At 40.6% G+C, this 22,926-nt stretch overlaps 1 protein-coding gene across 1 annotated transcript in view; it reads left to right on the forward strand.

Moving 5' to 3' along the window:
* MORC1 (MORC family CW-type zinc finger 1) overlaps nt 1-22,926 on the forward strand; it is a 144,057-nt gene that overhangs the window by 120,894 nt on the left and 237 nt on the right. Inside the window, 6 exon segments of the mRNA XM_072965611.1 lie at nt 173-239; nt 3,518-3,679; nt 11,425-11,512; nt 13,181-13,234; nt 20,036-20,230; nt 22,843-22,926. Of these exon segments, the coding sequence (XP_072821712.1) occupies nt 173-239; nt 3,518-3,679; nt 11,425-11,512; nt 13,181-13,234; nt 20,036-20,230; nt 22,843-22,926 (650 nt within the window).

Consider the following 22,926-nt stretch of genomic DNA (forward strand, 5'->3'; position numbering starts at 1 on the left):
GTTATTATAAATTACCTTAAGAACATATTGGTGCAGTTTTGCAAAAAGGTGTTTGAATACAAAACCAAATTATATACAGGTGTTTAATGAACTGCTTACACGTCTTTCAGATCACTTTATTGTGTGATCACCACAGTGTGATTGTCTTCATTTTGTCTATGTTCTTTTGAAGAAAAACAGGAGCTGTGCAGTGAAACTTCAGAAATAAAGAGAAGCTCTTCATCACCTAACCGGGAAAGGTAAGTGTACTGCAATTACACACAGTCCAAGTGAGTGCAGTTATTACACTGTTGAAAAGCAGTTATCAGTGTTTAAATGCAGGAAGAAAGAAAATAATAGCAACAAGCCAGGCAATTAAGAGTGGAACCAAATTTTACAAAGGAAAGAATAGAGCACACTAGGTTTCTTATCCTTTTCCCAAACCTTTTCATTTTCTTTTGTGACGATTTGGGAATAATGAAATGGAACAGGCAAGCAACTAATTCAAATTGCTGTAATATAGTCAAAGAACTGAAAATGTCACATATATCTAAGGTACGACTGTGAAATCATGAAGGCGTTTTTTTGTGTGTGTGGCTTGTGATCTTATTGTCGCGCATGTATGTAATTGTAATAATCCTTGCATGCCAGAATTTTCTTGACAGGAGACTTTTGTCACTTTTATATAAAATCAGCTGAATATTTTGGATATCCAATAGAAGAAAAAAAATGTTTTCCAGGAAGCAAATTCTTACCCTCACTCCTGCTCTAAATCTGTCTAAGCCTTTTTCCCGGCACTCAGACCTGGTGTCACAGAATCCAAATCCTGTGCTCTTTTTGTAGAGGAGCATGTTGAATTAAGTACAAGAAAAAAGAAAAAAAAAGAGAGAGAGAGAGGAGCTTTTATTTTCCTGCACTTGCAGACCGAGTGGTCACTCTTACCCTCGAATCCCATCACCTCCCTCTTCTACTCAGAAGCCTTTCACAGCCGCACCACTTTTAAGAAAAGGCGCAAACTCCTTTCCATTGCACAAGTCTCCTTCGGCCCGCCTCCCTGGTCAGCCCTGACTTTGCTTCCCAGAATTTCTAAATTATTTAGAGTTCTGTTTTATCACGCTACTTCCCGGGCTCAGATGCCCTCTGAAACTTGTGTACCAGTCTGCTACCCTTCATTCATGTTCCAGTTCAAGTGTTCTCTCCTTTGGGGCCCTCAGTTCTCCTGGGCAGACTCGGGTGTTCACAGAGCCGCTGTTGCAGGGATCAGATCCCATCACATTTCCTGCAGCTTCAGTGATTATTTGTTAAGGACCAGCCATGTTCTGACACACACCGTGAGCCGCTCCTCACAGTCAGGTGGATTGCCGTCTGAGTGTCTGTCTTCCCACTGCATGTCAGCTTCATGAAGGACAGGGAATGTATCTTCTCCTCTCCCTGACTCGCGGCCTCTGACAAGTCTTCCCTGAACACTCCAGCTAAAATAGCCTGCCCCGCTTCTGACGGGGCACACTAGCAAATCGTATCCTCCCATTGTATTTTTTTTCCAGATCCCTTATGACTGTTCTAAAGTATCTTATTGAAACATCTGTTTATTTTAATGCTTTACATTCTAGTTTTCTTATTTTCTGTATTTTCACTAGAAGCTCACTCGCTCCACAAGAGTGGTGGTTGTCTTGCTCACCTCTGTGTCCTTAGCATCCAGACGAGCACCTGCCTCAGAGGTGGCCTTCTTTAGTATTTGTTGATTGAATAAACAATGTAATTTTTTCCCATTGCTGTTGCTAGGTCATTTTATGAACAATACTTTAACCTAGAGTTATTTATTAAAATTTGGATATTATTTCATGTATTACTTTTAGTTTTTATAAACTGTGTTTTTTAAATAATCTTTGAACCATAACTACAATATGAATGTTAGGACTTTGATCCAGTTAAAACAATCTTAATGGAAGAATCTGATCAAATTTATCAGTAGTATTAGTAATGATAAAGATGGTGACAATAGCAATAATAATTAGGTGCTATCTACAGAACACTTACTAATGGAACTAATAGACATTGAGCTAAATTCTCTGTATATCTTGTTTAATCCTCAGCACAGCTCTGTGAGGTAGGCACTATTATTATTTGGCAGAAGAAGCAAAGGTTCAGAATGGAACTGCTGTGCTCTGGTGTAGTGCATTTTACCCCCCACTCCCAACACCAGCATGAATTTCTAGCATGCCCAAAATGGTTAAAAAAATTTAAAGGACTTCTTTAATAAAATTTGAGTATAAAGGAGGTTATAATTAATAGGCTTTAGACATTGCGTGAGTGTTCTTTAACAGACGATTAAGCATTAGTTATAATGTTCTTAATCTTAAATAAAACATCAACTGAAGTTAGTATAATTAATGCCAAAGAACTGTTGACAGTAGAAGCACATTCCATTTGGTATAAACTATTACCCAGTTTTTAAAGGGCCCATACAGTGCAAACATAGGAGACTCTAGAGCCGTAGTCTTAATTCGTGGACATTACCACGAAAAGACTACAAAAATCTTTTTACTTGGCAAACAAAATCCTGCGTGATCTGACCCCTGACGGCCTACCCAGCTTTGTCTCCCATACCGTGTGTCCCTCAGCCTTCTTGAGCTTTTTTTTTTATTCCCGCAATACTGAAAGCTTTAGGTCTCATTAACACACTGTGTACTACCTTATGCATCCTCATTATGAGCTATTGTCCATGCTGCAGCCAGCTATCCTTTTAAAACACAGACCACCTCACTCCCATGTAAATAATCCTCCAATGGTGGCATGTGCTCTGCTTAGAATCAGCTCCAGTCCCTGCCCCAGGGCTAGTGCCTCTCAACTCATCTCTCTCTGTCTTCTTCCTCTGCCCTCACCCGGCATCTCTGGCCTTCTCCTGCCTCCCCAGACAGTCCTACCTCGTATCTACCCTGGATCATTGCACTTCACTTGGAACACTCTTCTTCCACTGCATCGTGACTAAATATTTCTTTCAGCTGACTTTATTTCTCTACCTACCTTCCCCCAGGCTAAAATTGAACTTTAGTTATAAAGCCTGTTTCAGCGAGTAAGAGGCAAATGGCACATGACTACTATTGTTAAGAATAAATTAGATAAACAAGTAGTGCAGAGGCAACTATATCCAATACCTTGTAATGGCCTATAATGAAAAAGAATATAAAAAGGAATATATATATATGTATATGTATAACTGAAACACTATAATTTTGCTGTACACCAAAAATTACCACATTATAGACTGACTATACATCAATTAAAAAAAAAGGAATAAGTTACTGCCAGTTCTATTTAATCATGGCTACCCAAAACCTTGCAACAAAATTTGTCAGGAATAAATAGTAATGTTTCTAAATGAGAATAGATTTTATATAGTACATAAATGACAATTTCAGCATTACACTTATGTCCTTGCTTTCATTTGTTGGGTGTTAACATTTCATTTGTTACATATTAATGTTTCTGAATTTATTAGTATCTAATATAATTTCTACTTAGAAATTGTAAACCTCAGTTTGTTTTTGCCCAGTATGCCAGTGGAAGATTTAAATCCAAGATCTGGATATAAAGCCAGAGTTTCTGTGGGTGGTGTTTGTAAAGTTGCTTCTTCACTGACAGAATCTTCTCAAAGCACATCTGTCAAGGAAACAGTAAGAAAACTGACATCTAATTTAAGGTAAAGATATTTACTAACATATTTCCACATGCTTTGTTGAGTTTTCTAAACGGTGACAACTCCTGATATTTTTTCCATATTGAGTGGTAATAGTATTGAGAAAATTTGATAGAATGTCTTTATAACTTGTCTCCTAACTGCACTAATGTAGATACACTGTGGGTTACATGTCTTTGAAATGGAACTGTTGTTGCTAACTACCCTATCATTACATGGTCCAGTAGAATGGTGGATGTTTAGTACTCAATCCAGTGTAATAAAGAACCAGAATTTGTCAGGATAAAAGACAGGACAGAAAGGACTATTAAAACAAAAATGAATGAGTGTCATTTGAAATGAAGGGGGCAAAAAAAATTCTTTCTGAATTTCTTCCTGCCTTTCTCCCTGCCTGTGTCCCTCCCTCCTTTTCCCTCCCTCCATTCCTTCCTCTTTCTTTCATGCTTTCTTTCTTTCTTTTCTTTCTTTTCTTTTCTTTCTTCCTTTCTTCCTTCCTTTCTTTCTTCCTTTCTTTCTTTCCTGCCTCACAAAGACCCTCATGACATTATGGCCTTCTAAAAAGTCTCTTTTTGTAGCTTTAGATACTGATCCTACTGAGAGAAACTGAGTTTTACTTTTAGGTTCAGTGTAGAATCTTAACATTTGTGGGCACAGTTAATGAGGGATTTAAATGTCTGGATCTCAGTTCTCAAAGGATAGAGGTACGGAGGGGGTGAAGTCCAAGATTCAGAGTCTTTCTAAATAGGGACCAATGATAGGAGGGGGCTTTACAGTCAAGCCAAAGAAGTTAGCATACAAAAGAGTGCTCTAAAGTAGGTGTCATATGAGAGGCTGGGGGGCAGGGGCAGTACCGCCACTAACTAGCACAGCCAGTTGATTTGTTTGGGCCTCACAGACTGCAAGTAAGAGGCTTTCAGCAGAGGGAAAAATACAACATGCTCTAGCTGTATTTTCCCTTGGAACAATTACTTTGACTTTTTCATCAGTGACTACAAAATCTTCCCAAAGAAGAGAGTTGGCAGAGAACAGGACCAGGAAGGCGGAAAGAGAAAGGTAGAGGTTGGGCACATATATAGGGAGCAATAGCCCCTACCCAGGCCCAGGCTAGGGTCTAGGGTCCTGTGAGTGAAAGTAGACTGCAAACCACTGGAAGACAGGAACTCCATTCTGCAGTTGCCCCGAGCTTTATGGAAGCATCTATGGCAGCATCCAGCTGTAGGGCTGTGCTTATGTGGGCACGAAGGCCCCACCGACTGTCCTTCAGGAACACATCCTAACACTCGTGCTGCCCCAGAAGAAGGCAGGAAGCTCTTGCTGTAGTGGGTGGATGCACCTTGGACTTTGCATCAGGACTTGTTTTCACTAATGGCACCAGGGATCCAGAGGTGAATTGTTGACCAAGAAATGAAGCCAGGGTGCTGTGTTCCTGAACACTGAGTTCTGACCACCAGCTCTGCACTGGGCCCAGGTTGCCAAGCTTGCACTAGCCTGGGAATGTGACAGAAGCAAGCCAGACCTCAGGGTTGTACAGGTATTTGAGGTTGAAAAGGCCATTCATCCAGTGACCTGGATGGACATCAGTCTCATACTGCCATGGCCTATACTATACTCCCTGAAGAATGGGGTCTCCAACCATTTCCTACCTTCTATCAGTATTTGTCCAGAAGTAATATGTAAGATCCTCATCTTTGAAGTTGGGTAGCCATAAATTTGAACCCTGGTTTCTTACTTACTAGTTCTGATTCAGACAAGTCATTTGGTCCCTAAGACATGGTAATATGCAATAAATAATATATGTATATACCTGTGTATGTCTGAATAAATGTGTGCATTTTAAAAATATCATATTTAATGTTTTTTTAATTTTGAAATATTTGAAGAGCAAGATATCATTTCTAAGAACTATGTGTACAATTTAATAAAATTATATTCAGTATACAATTTCTCTTGCAGCACTTAAACCGCTGTTAAAGATGTTACAGCTGAAAGAAGTTTTTTTTGTATTGTTACAAACTAATGAATTTTAAAAAATTATGTGATATGAATATGACCACATGTCCAATGATTAGGATGTTGCCTCAAGTGAACCAAGCCTTCTTGATAATAATACCTGTCATTTATGAGTCATTATTGTATTTTAGACATTCACCCAAGTGCTTTGTATACATTAGCTTCTTACTCCCACAAGCTTACAAGGCTGTTATTATTCTTAAAAAAAAAAAAAGAAAAAGCTTAGAGAAACTAGGTAACACTCAAAGTCACAAAGACACTTACACAGCTACGAAGGACAAGGTTGGGTTTAGGCCCAAGCTCCCTGATTTGGAATCTCATGCTCTTTACCACAGCGTGTATGTATATGTGTATATATATATGTGTGTGTGTGTGTGTGTGTATATGTGTTATATATATATACACACACATACATATGTACACACGTGTACACACACACATTTGTAATGCACAGACACACACACACACACACACACACACTTTGCTGCTCTCTGCACTGTGAGACCTGGAGAGACTTGCCTGGTTGTGTTGCAGCAGAGTTTGGATGTCCTACCGTACGTCATCATTTTCTTTAGTTTTTACTTGGTTAATTTTTGTTCTGCGTCTAAGTGTATCATGAGTATTAATTTTAACGAGTTGCACGTGATCAAAAAGGAGATAAGCTGATTGAGTTTGCTGAGACTTTGAAGTGCATCTACTTCTATAATTAGGCACCAATAGAAAATGAAAATTTCCCGGAAACCATCTGCCTAATGAACGTGTAGAATCTTTAGTAATTGAAATCATCATGGTATTATCAGCTGAACACTCCGAAAGCCAAATGAATTAATAAATAAGCTCCTGTCTGAGCCAGCTTGAATTTTTTTGTGGTGATTGTTTGATAAAAAAATTCAATGGGAAAAAAAACTGTGCACAGCCCAAGGCATCAACTGGAACAAAGTGAGCTCTTCATCTACCAGTTTTCTCTTTGCCTTTAGCAGCATGTACTGTGTTTTCTCGCATTTCACCAGGGAAAGCAGATTTCTTGTCTTCTTTGTTATATTCCTTTCCCTGAACTGCACTATTCTGTTGTCTGGTCCACGTATTATTCCTTGTGTTAACTAGACTTAAATTCCTCAAGGCATGAAGAGTGCATCTGGCTGTGTACAGTGTGGCGGGCCCTGTTTTCTTTGCACTCACGATTATTCACCAGCTTTGCCTTGTTTATCACAAGATAAGAGAGCAGTTGGGCCCTTCTACATGTGTGGAGTGTTCCCTCTACTTGGTTCACTGTGGACATGACATTGCCCTTACCCCTTCTAACACTGCTAAATAGGCCTCTTCTATTGGGTCCATGTTAGCAAAATTAATTAATAAAAAAACAGTAGTTCTCACTGCCTATTTTTATCACCTGATTATGCTCAGCTTAGCATTTTCCTATCTTGCATTATTTTTTGTTTTATATTATTAATTTATTTAATCCCCAAATATAGTAACTTCTTTGAAAACAGAATTTTCCACATTGTGTCTAATGTGTATTAGTAGATTTTGAAAGAATACTTTTAATTAAATTGAAAGGGATTAGTGTAAAAGACAGTGAATAGTATTGCTGGATATTAAAGTATTTTCAAATAATAGGGTACAACTGAGTTGTGTTAGTAAATCGGAGGTAAATAAGCTAAACTGAAATCCAGACTGTTAAATTTTATCAAATGGTCCTTAAATATTGAAGTCGTATCAAATCTCAAATCACTTTCAACAATGATGATGATGATGATGATGATGATGTAATTACTGTGTGCCAGATGCTGTTCTAAGGGCTCTGTGTGTGTTAACTTACTCAAACCTTACAACAGCTCTATAAATAGATACTTTTCTTATCCCCATTTTACAGATGAGAAAATTGAGGTATGCAGAGGTTAAGTAATTTGCCCACATTACATAACTCTTAAGTGGTAGAGCTGGGATTTGAATCTTGGCAGTCTGGTCTAATAGTCCTTATTCATAAATGCTAACCTATAATACATTGTTTTAATTTATCATTGTATATATATACTTGATAATAAAGCAGATTTGTTTATTTCACCTCTACAAGAGCACAAACATGTTTTATATTATCTTAAGTTTTAAAAATACCAAAAATAAATTTTAAAAAGAAAGTCACTTTTTACAGGTCGCTGCCAGTTACTGAAGCAAAAGAAAAGACAACAAAATTTAAATTAAAAAAAAAAAAAACTAGCTGTTGAAGTCTATCAAAAACCAGGACCCTGATTCCTGGTTTTAGAAAGTGGAGCCATGCCATTTACATTTCATTTTAGCCTATAACTGGGTTGAAGAAGAGAGTTTAGATCTACCTTGAGTAGGAGGCTTGCTCTTCTCCTTAACCAAGACTAAACTTACTAACTAGGTTACTCTTTAAAAAGAACAGCAGGATGACCAGGTACCTCTGTGTGTCTCTGCTCATGTCTAGAAAGAGCAGAGTTGTGTTAATGCAAGTAAGAGATTTTTCTTAAGGAAAAATTACTTAGTTGAGAAGGGGATATGACCATGGACTGAAAAGGAAATGGCCCTTAGCTGGAGCTTGGCAGAGCTTTGCAGAGCTTGGCCATCAGGTATAGAGACAGAGCTGATTTAGTGTTGTAGCTCAGCTAGTTGAACTCTGTAAAAATTTCCAACTCAAACTTGCAGATATGGGTATGGTTTCTATAGGAATTCAACTGAAGTGGGGCATCGTAGCCAAACCCTATTACAGTCCTGGATGCAAACAGGATCCCTGGAAGATCTTTAGGATACTTATTTCTGAATTCCCAAGAAGAGAGATAATATTTAAAAAGACAAATTCCTGATTTTATTTTCTGATTGGGGGGTAGGACTGTGAGTAAATCCTCCAAGGGAAGAAGAGGTGTTCCTGGTGGGAGAAGACTCCCTTTGAAATGGTAACATTTGGTGCACGAGTCCCCCAGAATGCACAGCGTGCGCTTGGTTACTGGAGAGCAGACACTAGTTTATTCCTGTAGTTTTGCAATGGGCACCTCCTGGCACATCTCCTTGAAGGACCTTTTGTGGGTTAGAGGATCACTGTTTTCTGTTTTAAAGGAAACCTGAAGTTTGAGAGTGGAGAGAAGTGGTAAGATACACCCTCGGGAACAAAAAGTAGCATTGAAGAATATCATTGAGGGGACTCGACTATAAAAGAAGGAATTTTTAAAGGGTTTTTAAACATCTGCATTCAGACCCTACATTTATGATTTGGGGTATCTTATGTTTTTTTTAATATTATTTGATAGTTTTCCTGAATTAATTTTTCAGAAAAAGATAAAGGTCTGTGTGTTGTGCTTGGAAACCGCAGGAGCTAGATAATTTGTCTTTTTCTCTAGTCTTTCCTGTGGGACAGAATCCCCAAGGGAAGAGCTGTTTAGCAGGAGTCATGTGGAGGAGAGACTAAAAAGCTAGAATCAAGGGTCCTGGAGGGAGAGGGACACAGAAAGAGAGTACCCATGGGGGTTGGGTGAGGGTTCTTAATAACTAGGAAACCAGAGAGGTTCCAAATAGGAATAACTCCTCAACCAAAGAGCTTCCTTAATGATTACATGAAGTTTTGTATATAAAGTCTGCAGCAGCACTTAGCACATTTCTAGCACCTGACCAGGTGGCTTAATCCCACTAGAAATACTCAGTTCCCCAACGTATAGAGCAGTTGGCCTAGAATGCTTTCATCACATGCTGTGGCCCCTGCCCCGCACAGCTCGCTAACTCCTACTCTTCCTTTGGGGCCCCCCAAGTATGGTTAGGGCCCCTCCTCTCCTCTCAGTGCCCATGGCACGGCATTCTCATTCTGGCTTCTCTCACGCTGTATTGGAGTAGTTTGCTTCCTTGTCTGCATTCCCTGCTAGGCTGAATTCAGCGTAATAAGAATGCACTGGGTTCCTGGCATGGGGGCACGATGCCAGGCTCTGTAAGGTGCCAGATAAAGGCTGAGTTTTCGTAGTGGTTCAGGGAATGTCTGTGGAATTCATGAGCTTGGGAGTATTGAGAAAATGCAACATGACAAAAGCTACTGTGGTTCCAATAAAACCTTTACATAGTGCTTTACTTTAAAATAATCTCTCTCTTTCTGCCTCCCTCTCTTTCCATCACTGTCTCTACTCATCTCTTCGTCAATTTATCTTTAGAAATAATAGTACCTACGTGTAAGATATTATGCAGACTACTGTGGTGGTTGGTGCAGATTTTGATGTAGATATTTTACAGACTGAGAATAATCCAGAACAGATTCAGGACTTTGTCTCTCCCCATCCTGCTCCTCCATGCTCTCCCACACCCCACCAAATATCCCCTCTGAATATTTTTTTTTCTAGAAATATCTTCTTGGAAGGTTGCTGATTAGCTCTAAATCTAAACCCAAAAGAATGTAGACCCAGCATGAAAGGGACCAGTACTCAGATGAGGTTTCAATCCTGTATTGAAGGAAGGGAGGCTGGATTTAGGGAGAGAGAGGGATGGTTTGTATAAATAACCTCTCACCACTCCTGCCCCACCAAACCCGCCTTAAACTTGACCACAGGCCCCCTTTCCCAGTTGAAGGGTTACTTTCTGTGCCATCTGATTTCTGCTCATCTCAAATACCTGGAAGCCCCTTTTCACCCTGCCCGCTCCCCACTCATCTTCTTACTAGCCAGGCAAATAATTCTGAGGAATATTATGTGTGTGTGTGTTACGTTTAATGTTGCAGAAGTGTTGAAGATGTTTAACTTTTCGGATTGAATCTCCTTAAAATTACAAATGAATATTGTCACAAATAATATACTTAAAATGCTAGGAATGTAAATTATATAAGAAATAGCTGTTTTATTGTTTTTGTGCCATGTTATTTTACAACTGAAAAACTGTGCTTCCCTTGGAACGTGAAGTTCTTGGAGCACTTCACCATGAAAATGCTCTGTACACTTTTATGATGTGGTAGCTGTAAATTGCTAGCTGTCATATTCTCCCATGAATGAAATAAGTGTCATTTAGGTGATTAATCCTAGAAAAGCCATCACACTGGCAGGGTAGGGTGCTACTGCCTTTTGACACAACGAAGCACCTGTCAGAACGATGACCATCTCTGTTTGGAAAGAGCAGTGTCAATGTATGATTTCTAGGACTAGTTCCAGAGGTCCTGATGAAAGAATTACTCTGAGAGTTAAGTTCTCTGGTTTTCTTAGGGAGAAAATCAGTAAGCCTGTAGTCAGCCTCTTTTCTTCCAGAAATTTTGCAATGCTAGTCCGTCCTCTGCCAATGAGAACACTGAGGTAGGCGCAGGCTTTCCTGGACCGCTTGGTTATGGGTGGGCGTTGTGAGCACATGCTTGCTTGCTTGCTTTAACAAAATTTTCATTTTAAGGTAAGTGTAGATTCACATGCTATTGTAAGAAATAATACAGAGAGATCCCCTGTACCCTTTACCCGATTTCTCCCAATGGTACCATCTTGCAAAACTATAGGACAATATGACACAGTCAAGATACAAAACATCTCCATCACCACAGGGATTCCTCCTGTTGCCCTTTTGTAGCCAGAGTTGCCTCCCTCTCCCCAGTCAGTGCCTTTTGAAGAACACTCTGATGCCAGAGATAAAAACAAACTGTTCGGCAGGCATGAATGTTCATCTTTGCCAAGATGTTTAACAGAACCCAGGAGGCAGGGTCAGTTCTGACCGGTGAGGGCTGCGTCTCTTTTCCTGCTGTATCACCATCTCTGCTGTGCTTATATTCCTAGGGAGATTCTTCTGTATTTCTTTCCTGAGTATCAGCTACCATCAGAATTTGGCCACAGATCTCTAGAGGAACTTACAGCGAGCTCTGAGGTAAGCTGGCTTTTTTTGAACTTTAAGGGAGTGACCGAATAGCCTGAATTTAATCTTCAGTGAAGAAAAACGTAAAGTGTTACCAGTGAGAGGACCTAGCATGGCTTCAGTGAATGACCGTGGGGATCTTTATACCAAGTGGATGACTCGGAATTAAAGCTGCACAGAAAACCAGCGTGGCCAAGGTTTAAATAAACCCTGGGAAGATCGTACAGACTGAGGAGTCGGTTGCAGAGATGAAAAGAAATAGGAAATAGTCCCTGACTTTTCTCCTTGCAGCAAAAATAGTTTCTATCCCTTACATACCCTTCCTCAGCCGCCTTTCATGAAGAGCTGAGGTGAAGACTGGGTCAGCCACGTTAGGTACCCAGAGTCTTGTTAGAATCATGAAGACATCACAGGGAGAGATGAAGAAAATTGTATTTACCAGATCTCCTCTCGAGGGCAGTACCACATACGCTTGGAAGGAAAACTCTGATCAGCAGCTGCCTGGGGCACCCAGGGTGAGCGTGGCACTGGCTCTCAGTGGGCATTCCCCGGGCTACTAAGTCACGGCTGGCTGTGGTGACACTGAGCGAGGTGTGCAGGCTTGGGGCTGCCAGAGCTGCTCACGGGGCTGGAGGACAGCCTGCGGGGCACAGGAGGCTGGGGGCTCCTTCTCCATCTCATGCTCAGTGTAGCTTATGGGAAGGATGGATACACGTGAAAAAAGCACCAAGGGATTAATTGGACAGAGGGACATATGCCTTAATCTTACTTAATCATATGCCTGGATGAAGTCCTTAATAACCTACAATCATTGTTTCTGCCTCTTCACCAACTACTCTCACCTCATTCTCTCCCACTGGGCTCTGACTCCACTGCCTCACTGAGCCTGTCTTGTCAGACCACCAGTGACCACGATGCTGACAAATGCAGCAGTCACTTATCTTATCCGACCTCAAGAGGCCTTCAGCCCAATTGACCACTTTTTCTTTCTTGACTCACTTTTTTTTTTTAAATGGAGGTACTGGGGATTAAACCCAGAGCCTCATGCATGCTAAGCACACGCTCTACCCCTGAGCCACTCCCCACCCTCTGCGAAGCACTGTCTTTGTGTAGCTTCCATGACAACATGCTTCTCATTTTCTTGCTTCCCTCCCTCCCTCCCATTCCTTTTGCTGACAATTCCTCTATTTGATTTCTGAATGTTGGCATGTCTGTGGGCTCATTCCTGAACCACTTTCTTCTCTCTGTTAGATGTTGTTTCTAGGCGATCTCAACTAGTCTCTGATTTTAAATACTGTCCCACATGCCAGTGACTCCCCAGTTTATTTCTGTGATGCTCCCATCCAAGAAATCCAGACTCCCAACTGCTTTTTTGGTGTCTTTTTGAATGTTTATTATGTATCATTTACTTTTCCTTCACCTTGATTTTCTCTTTCTTCTGTAGTTTTTATAAACCATGTTGTATTAGGTAAGCTGCTTTAATCTTTTGTTTTGGAATGAGGTGAGGTGTACTGTAGGTAATTAATTTAATTAGATCCAGGCTTAAAAGACCCACAGTACCAATGTTGGCTAGTTGTAGGCAAAGCTTTGTATACTAGATAGTTGCATGTTATAACTCTGCTGTAGACAGCTCGTTCCCTAGAAGTTAATATCCTGTTCTGTTATCATTTATAAAAACAGCTGGAGCAGTGCCCAGAGCAGACAAACAAAAAGCTGAAAATGTGTTTCGACCAGGTAAGCTTCCTTTCAACTTAGTCATTTATATTCTAAATGATCCTACATTCCAAAGGAGAAATAATATGCATTTCCAAATGTTACATTTGGGAGGAAATCAAATTTGCATTCACTTATCAAGACTTAGATTAATGTGTAGCATATCAGATGTCACAAAGCAACATCTTTTTTGAATTTTAAAGATGCAAATGTTTCCACAGCATAAAGCTTATGAAACACTTGGAGTAGGACTGTGTTTTGAACAAGAAACATGACATTCTGAGACTTTAAGCAATAGATTCACTGAATCCTCAAGACAGCGTACTACACCAGAAATCACTTGTAGCTTAAAGTCTTTATTTTGGACAGTTTGATATCTCTCTGGGTTTTTTTGTATTCTATCAACAGTTTTTTAAATTTATGATTTTTCTATTATAAAAGTAGTCCTGAAAGTAATTAATGCTAATGAAAGAAAGTGAAAGAAATTTTAAGAAATTCATCCGTGGTCCCATAGCATTCCAAGATCACAGGTTTGTTGGGTTTTTTTTGTTTTTTTGTTTTTTTTTTGGTGTATTTCATTACCACCCTTCTCTCTCTGGATAGATTTTTTTTTTGTATATATATGTATAGAGTTTTCTTACAATACTGTGTGTCTAGTAGTTCCTAAAGATTTCCTGTGGGGGAGGAAAGAGTCCATAGAGTACTTCAATTCTACTAGAGAAATATCTCAAAAAATCGTATGCCTCCAGCTTCCTTAATTCACACTCAAGGGAATTGAGACTCCAAGATGTGAACTTGGCCAAGCTAACACAGGGGGCTGATGTTAGAGCCAGGACAGCCACTGAGGTCCCCAGGTACATCACTGAAGCCACAACAGTCTAGAAATGTTCATGGCACCAGGATCAATATGGAGATGTTAGGCTTACACTGAGACTTCACCTGGGTTTACTCAAACAGGTGCCCCAGCTCCGTCACTAGCATATATACTGGCGTCTTTTCCCAAGTGCTTCTGCTTACAGCCATCTTCTGGAAGGCTATCATTATAACAGGCAGATCTGTAAAATCTGGGAGGTGATGATGCCCCCTGGAGTTGTGCAAAGTACAACTATAACCAAAGGCACTGCCTCATCTCTTTTGCAGGGAATGGGGTATATTTGAATACTTATGTTTTATAACTGAAATAGAATTGTGAAGTAAGTTCTTAAAAGCATATAACAAGGCAAATCTGAAAATTAGAACCTAAACTAGATCTCTTCTTAGAAAGGCTATATCACTTAAGTATTTTAGGGTGTGCCTAAATGTAGTCCCCTGCTGATAGGTTTGCCTCAGATGTTTCTGCATGAGTGCCTACTGGCCTGCGATAAGCAACTGGGAAGGAAGGAATGTGGTAGTTCTTGTTCTTACTTTCTAATCATTGTTCAACTGAAAGTGAATTTATTTTCTGAATAATGTTTTCTGGAGAAAGTAGTAATTGAACATATTCAGCTTGTAGACTAACTTGTCAACATTTCCTAGTTAGAATAAAAGAGCTTTTCCCGACATATTTTTGACTCTATTCTAGCACTAATATTATTTTCATCAACGAATGTAAAACTATGATTGATCGAGAGCCACTAGAGATAGGCACTGAACAAGGCCTTTTCTATATGTTACCTTATTTAACTCTCATAACAACTTTGGGAGTGGATGCCACTACTTCCATGTCAGTAATGAGGTCATGGAGAGTCAGAGAGAGAATCTTCCAATGCCATGACGCAAGTAAGTAGCACATTCAGGACTGGAACCCAGGTTTGTCCCAGTGCACAGCTCTTTTCATTGTGCTGCTTTCCTCCATCGCGTTCTTATCCAGATGGTAACGCTTCATCCATGGGGTAGTGTTTGCATGTATTGCTTGCAATGGGTATGCTACAGCTTCTCAGCCTATTGGTATAAAAGAATTGCTGTTTGCTTTCCAGAGATCTTGACATTACATGATACAATGTATATGGGGAGATGACAAAAATAAAATATGATGTGGGGAGGTCATGTGGTAGGCAGGTTGTTTAATATCCCACCAGGAATTGTCCCAGCTCTTAAGTCTGTGGCAGCCGGTTTGACAAATTACCAGTAAGGCTCCTGAATCTTCCCACAGATCTTTAACTACTGGTCAGGGAACTCTGAGTTAAATATCTTCACTATAAAGCTTAGAAATTTGCTAAGAATTAGTTTGTCATACATCTCAGTGTGTCCCTGCTTGTCTATGCCCTTCACGTCTGTTTCTAAATGTTGTTTTTTCAGTGTCAACACTCAGTAATGGAGCCAAGTTGCGGGGTCTTGGAGGCCAGGCTGAATAAGTGTTTATTCAGGGTGTTAGCATAGATGATGAGTAGAATCCTTTTAATGTTCAGGGCAAGTTCAGAGAATCAAAGCAAGATAAACAGACAGGAGGCCATGAGTTCCTGTTGAAACTGAGATGTTGCAAGCAAAATGCAGAACAACTGGAGTCATGATTTCCCTCACATGAAATTGCCTGGTCTTAAGGACTTTATTAATGATTGGTAGCTTTAAGTGGATGCTTATCAGAACTATTAAATCGTTCATTGCAATCCATGTAGAGGACAACTCTATGCACCTTGCTTTAAAGTGTGTACTTTTTTTTAAAATGGAGGTACCAGTGAACCCAGGACCTTGTGAATGCTAAGCATGCACTCTACCACTGAGCTGTACCCCCAACCAAAATGTGTACTTTTAATAAACAGAGCCACATCAAAGTGTAGGAGGACCTTTGGGAAGTTACAGACTTCTTTGGTCACCTCACTTTGACCACATTAGTGGTTTTAACAACTACTAAGGGTAGCAGGTGATTCCTGACGGCATTGGTGGTCCTGTGCAACCCAACCTGAACCACCGTCTTTTAAACTTTCCTCTTGCCAGCCATCTGCTCCATCCAAAATGGAGCCTGGCCTGCCTCTGGGCCTTTTCCTATGCTGTCCCCTAGAATACTCTTCTCCACTTTTCCAGTCCACAGATGGCCTCTTGAAATCCTGCCCACCCTTCGTTGAACCTGCTCAGTGCTGTCTTCTCCATCGCGCCTACCTCAGTCTCTCCATGTTAATTTCAGTGTTCAGAGAGAACCTTCAGACTCTATTTTAGCATTAATTAAATTTTCGGCTTTGTACTGGAGTCTCCTGTATTTTATTTTCTCTTCAACTAGATGATAGAATCCTTGAAATTCACAGTTTTCCCTTATCTAGCTCGACAGCAGCATCAGTAAGTGCCCTTGAACACACCTGCCCCTGAACCATCGTGCCCTGAGTCAGAGTTGATTGTTTCTGCTGTAGAGCCCGCTCACATCCACACATGCATGTTCTCCTGAGTAGGGTATAAAAGCTTAGACAGATCTTGTGGGCCTGCCTTGTTTTGTGCAAACTTGGTGGGATTCTGGAGCTTCTAGAGCTGTGACATTTTAAATTCAAGGCAGAAAATTAAAATCCCAGTCGAATATTCTTTCTTTCAAATCCTAATTCCATTCTGAAATAATGGGGTTTGGAAGAATTCCATTTTTGATCTGTCACAGATACCTCCACCAGAGTAGGTTTAACCAGCAGAACTAGCCTCTCATCACGTTACAGTCTCTACGCACCGTAATTAAAATGTTAAAAACAACTAGAAGTCCTTTTACATTAAGCTTTAAAAGTTGTCAAAATTGATACCTTTTATAGAAACCTCCTGGAGTTTTTAGCCTACAAAAGACAGAAGCTTAAATTAGGAACCTGGCTAAACTGGCTGGTAGCATTTGAAGGGAACATAGTTTACTGGTTACAAGAGAGGCTGAGACGACTTTGAATGTAGTGTGCTATATAAACATTCTTACTGTCGTGCTGTGGTAACAGTGCTACCTTTTGAACTTCAAAAAACATGATTATAGATACACAGCAAATTACAAAATCAGAGAGAGGTCCCAGGTACCCTTTACCTAATGTTCCCCAATGTGTACATTTTACATAATTATATAATTACAGTAAGGTATAAAAACCAGGAAATTGGTCAAATGTGTGTCTCATTTTATCATATGTGTAGATTTGTATAACCACCACCACCACATTCGAAATGCGAACTCCCATTACCACAAAGATACCCCTGTGCTATCCCTGTATAGTCACACCCCACGACGCACAAACAGCCCTCACCGCGGGCGACCACCCATCTGTCCTCCATCTCCATAATTCTGTCATCCGAGGAGTGTGATGGGACCGTACAGTAGGTGTCGCTTTACTGTTGGCTTTGTTCACCCCACGTAATGCCCTTCAATGGTGTGTTTCTTTTTGTTACTGATGAGCAATACTGTTGTTCTTCTAAATAATGCTTTTCATATTTTATGTTTCTTTTTAATTTTATTCATTTTGTTGCTTTTTATTAAAAAAAGTTCCCTGGCTATTGTTCAGGATGGCAAAAGTTGCAAAATTCTAAAGTTCTGAAAACAAAGAACTTTAAGATTGGTGACATTTGAACTGTCTGTGACTCTGTCCTCATTCTCCCAGCTGTTGAATTTGGTTCCCCCCTCCACCTTCAGGCCGTGGGAGATCTCACTTCTTGGGTTTGACCGAAGCCCCCACAGGAAGCATCTAGGAAGCTTCCTGGAGGAGGTGGTTGTTGCCTTAGTTATAGGCCATCAGCTTCTAGGTTGAATTGAGGATGTTCAAAATCGGACTTTCCTCCAAGATCTCAGAACATAGCCTGGAATTCAAGGCAGGATTGGCCCACATGTTTAAAATCCCCTTGCTGTGACTGCTGCACATCTTCTGTCCTGATTCTCCACCATTCAGTGCTTTGTGGAAGGCATTAGAAATACAGAAGTGAACAAAAGAGATTTTTAAATGTTGAATTTACCTTCCAGAGGGAAAGACAGATAACAAATACTTAAATAAACCATAATATAGTGTCACATAACGATACTAAACATACAGATTAAAAAACACATAATGTAATTGTGCATAAAGTAATTGTGCAGGGCCAGGAGATAGACAGTGATTGTGTCTTGGGGCAGGGGGAAGGCTCTTTCACATACAGAGAGCAAGGACTATCTGAGCCATGTTTTAACACAGATTGAGGCCAAGGGTGAGCCTTGCGTAGACCTGGGGCTGAATTTACTGAACAGAGAAAGCAGCAAGAGCAAAGGGCCTGTGGAGGAATGAGCCTGGTGTTTGCCTGGGAGAGTGAGGCCTAGAACTCAGGACAGAAGGCAAGACGAGGCAGAGCCAGGTCAGGGATTTCACAGTCTAATTCCTCATCCCTCACACAAATGCCCAGCCAGTTTAAGTCTCTAAAAAACCTAGCATTTCTTTACATGACAATCTACAGATTTCACGATTAAATCACACCTTTAATAGGACACATGATGTGTGTTTGTGTGTGTGTGTGAATGCACACATATATGGCCAGTGTTTGCCACTGTGGAGTAGGGGTCTCTGTTCCCAAAGACTCCTCTCAGTTAATAGCACATGAAAAGTGTAAGGAGTTGGAGGTGAGTTACTGACGTCAATCCAAGTTAAGTATCTTAAGTCATGACTTTAATGCTCTTTAATTTAGTGGAGAATCTGCACCCTCCTTTCCACTCTAAAAATATCTGTGCCTTACTTGGGCACAACACATTTTCTTCTATAAGATGTAATATTTGCATACTTGTATTGTCTCATTCTGTAGACTAGAAGACTTCTTGAGGACAGAGACTGAAACTTACATATTTTTGCATCACCTATAATAAAATTCAGTGCCTTGAATTTAGGAAGTGGTGTATGTCTATTAACAGAATTCAGTATATTTAAGGGGTTTTGTTTGATTAAAGGATTTTATAGAAAAAGGAGAAATTTGTGAGGTCAACAAGCGCTTAAAGGATGTGATGTGGACAGTGCTGGGGAGGCCCAAACGTTTTAGTGACTGTGGTGGAGGAGGGGAGAGGGAAGGCAGACCCGGAAGACAAACGAGGCTACCTTACAAGTTTCCTGGAAACCCACTGTATTAGATCACAGAACTCTCCTTATTGCAGAAATGTTCAGATGTTTATCAAAACAGGATTTGCCCTGTATCTCTTTTTTCAGAATACCCCCTGGCTTTCTCGAAATGTTGATACAAGCAATTAATGTCACTTTGAAATTGAAGCATTTGGCCTCTCCATGACTTCTCTCTACTCCGTGAGTGCCTCAGGCACAACATGAGCTCTTGGAAAATAATCAAGGCTCTTGAATTAGCAAAGGTCATATGAGCTAGTATCTAAGTGTACTCTTTACATCAGAATAAGGAACCCAAAGAGAGTGGCAGAATAGGAATTCCTCTTACTGGAGTTTCTGTGCTTTTCAGACGCTGTAGACTTGAGTTATAAATAACATCATCTGCCAAGAAAGCCCCAAGTGGCTGGCTATCCTGTCACTGCCCATGAATCCCTGGTGCTGTGGAGAGTGGTCACAGGCACTTGTCCCCTTTGTGCCTTGAATAACCTGGTAGCACTGGGGAGAACAAATCCAACCATTACCAGGTTTCTTCTTCATCTCAAAGCAAGGGTCTCCGAGCTGACCTTGGTGGGCCTCCTTACATCACAGTTACTGGACTGTATTGTACATCCTTCCCCACTCCCTTCCTCTCCCATCAGATCGTTGGTTCTTTAAGGGATCATCATGTCTTAAATTCAGACCACTCGTAGTAAATTTAGACCACCCTTAGTACGTACATACAGAGTTGACCTTTGGTACCTGTGTCCAGAACTGGGCTATGAAATGGCTTTATGCTATTAGTGGGGAAAGTAATATTTTTTAAAATATACTAAAACTGTTTTAAAAACATTCCCAGATCCAGAATGTCTACATGGTCCAATATGAAAAAAATCTCAGGAGGAAAATGCAGTCCATTATTTTTGACTCAAACAGAAGAGGAGTGCTTAATGAGGTATCTCTGGGACAATGTGAAAAGAAAAGAAGAGCTGCTGAAGACAGCCTGAATGATCTCCGTGCGAAACTGGCAGTGTTACTGCAGAAACTTCAGCTGGTAAGAAAAGCTTTCATTTGAGTAGCAGGACTACAGCTGTGGGAAGAGCACTGGGCCTTTCCCACTCTTTCTCTTGTGACGTCGTCACCCACCTACTAACCTCGGGCGAGTCGCTTAAACTAGCCCTTGCTTTCCCTAAAGGGATACTGGAATCACAAATAAATGAACTTTGAAAGTATATACTAGAACATTTTTAAAAGGTCTATTATTTTTTCTGCTTAAAAAGTCAGAATCCTTTCTTGTGCTGTTGGTAGGGTTTGATCACACTGTCTCCTCGATAGCATATTTCCAGTAGGAAATTTTCTTCTGATTTTTTCAGACAACAAAATATTTTAACTTGTACCCTAATATATAAATAAAAAATCGACTTTTCTAATCTTAGAGGAGAGTTTGGAGAGACCAGGAAGTGTCATGTAAGTATAAATTACTGTCCAGCTTGTTTGTCGGTGTGTCTGGGTGCACAAAGGCTCGGGCTTCCACGGTAGACTGAGCCAACGAGGAGAGGCCCTTCTACGACAGCATGTAGGAGAGCTGAGTAAAACCTGTCGCAAACTAAAGCATCTGTAGCCAGTGTTGAAGAGTCAGTCGTTCTGTAGACGCTAGAAATAAAGTAAGAAATCAACAGTGAACCCAGGAAGCAGGTGGCATTTTGTTGGGACACAGGCCCTGGGTCATGCAGGGTGAGCAGGCAGGAGCTCTCTCCCACAGAGCAGCCTCCCTGGAGGCCCAGAGTCCGGGAGGCCCGCCTTGCCCATGAGGGTGTAGTCATCAACAGCATGGACTTGGAAGCAGACTGCCTGGGTTTTAGTCAGTGTGAGTCCACTCTTTCAAAAACTATACATCTTTTGGTTTCTCTGAAATTTCTCTTATATTAAATATAAAATAAAACACGGAGAGTATTTTTGATTAAATATATAGCCAAAAGAGAAGATACCCTCTCTTCTTGGGTGGTCCAGGCAACAGTCAAAATGTTTCAGTAGTAAAATAAAAAAAGAGTGATTAAAGCTAATTGTTTTCACAAAATGGTAATTATACTTGTGCTTCTATCAACAGTCCTACCTAAGCCGGTTTGTAGGAGTGGACCTCTTTTGGGTTTTTATGGCTGCAAAAGGTGGCAAACGTTCTTACACGTGGAAGGTCTGGTACGATACCTCACACGTGGTAGTTTCAGTGATGTTGATGACTGTCGTTCACTAATAAGAAGAACTAGAGCGATCAAAGAAATTCTATATTATAGTGATCGAATACCTCTCTCTATCAGAAAGGTTCATAAAAATTATTGGTTCTCATAATAGCAAATCTGTTCAGGTAGGAAAAAAGCAGAAAGAATAATAGTTTACTCTTCCTTCTATGTCAAACCCCTGGGTTCCCTTGCAGTAACCAGAATAATTATACTAATTTAATTTGCTTTGTTCACAAAGTTTAGTAAAGAGGCCAAGGGCTTTAGCCCACAGAATATGAAATGCTTTATCTAGTATCACTGGAGAGGTCTTCAGAGGGCTCTTGCCTAAGTATGTTTACTCTCGTCCCCCACTTGAAATTTCCATTTTCACTGTCTCTGATTGCCAGAGCAACTTTGGTGGAGTGGAGCAGAGATGTGAGATGAGGTGGACCCGGAGCAGATGGATGGGGCAGGCATATGAAGAATCTGGGGGAGAGAACCCACCTGGAGTCCTAGAAAGAAAGAAGTCTAGTCTGCCAGGCAGAGAGCAGAAGCCAAAGGATTAGACCAGACTGAACAGATTGAAAGCAGTCAGTGTCAGAATGGGTCACACAGGGCATTCCTCAGAGTCAGTGAATATTTGGAAATCCTGGCGAATATCAATACCATGGAGGCCATCTGCAGAAACAGGGCCCTAGGCACAAAGTTGAGGCTCAGTACAATTCAGCCTTGTTAGAGGGCTGAACAAATCTAGGGCAGAGGGAGCAAAGCAGAAACACATTTAATGGAACCAGATAAGGGATGGAGAAACTGTGATCATGCCAGACACTTATTTAGAACAGTAATAAAATTGGGATTATTTCTGAAAGGTCCTTCCTAAAACTTCTCTTAGCCATCAGCTCAGTTGGAGAGTGAGTCAATGCCATGGTGGGCCTGAGATTTAGGTCAATAAAGAGGTTCTCCAGTGTTCATGGATCAAGAAGCCCAGGAAAGGAGAGCATGTGATTACCCAGATCAGGGCAGCGCACCCGAATTGTAGGGAAGATGCTGTGGAATAAAGAGAAACAGAGAAGTCAGAATTTGCCTATTCATCTGTTTTGCCTCTAAGGCTAAAGATTCACGAATTTTTAAGCTGGAAGATGAGAGCCTACAACAGAGAAGGATGAGGGCTTTAGGAATATAACAAGTAATTAAATAGAAGGGGGTAAAAAACAGTCGAACTAGCCTCCACTAAAGAAAAAAGAAAAAAAAAATCCAGGTTTCTAGCTACTTGTGAGCATAAAACAAGATTAAATGCAAAAACATTTCGAAAGGCTAAAAGCATTATTCAAATGCAAACTGGGTTCTGTTGCTGCATGAATCATAGGGAAGACTGGCCCAAGGCCACCCAGATTACAAGAATAAACCTGTGGCTTCTTGGCCTGCTATGGTTGTTGCTTCTCTTTTCCAGGGTGGTCCAGCAGGAGACCTGGAGCAGATTGACAGTTATTTAGAAGCTTTGCTTAAAGAAGATAATCTCCTTTTTCATAATGCT

Source organism: Vicugna pacos, chromosome 1 (genome assembly GCF_048564905.1).
Source record: "Vicugna pacos chromosome 1, VicPac4, whole genome shotgun sequence".
NCBI lineage: Eukaryota > Metazoa > Chordata > Mammalia > Artiodactyla > Camelidae > Vicugna > Vicugna pacos.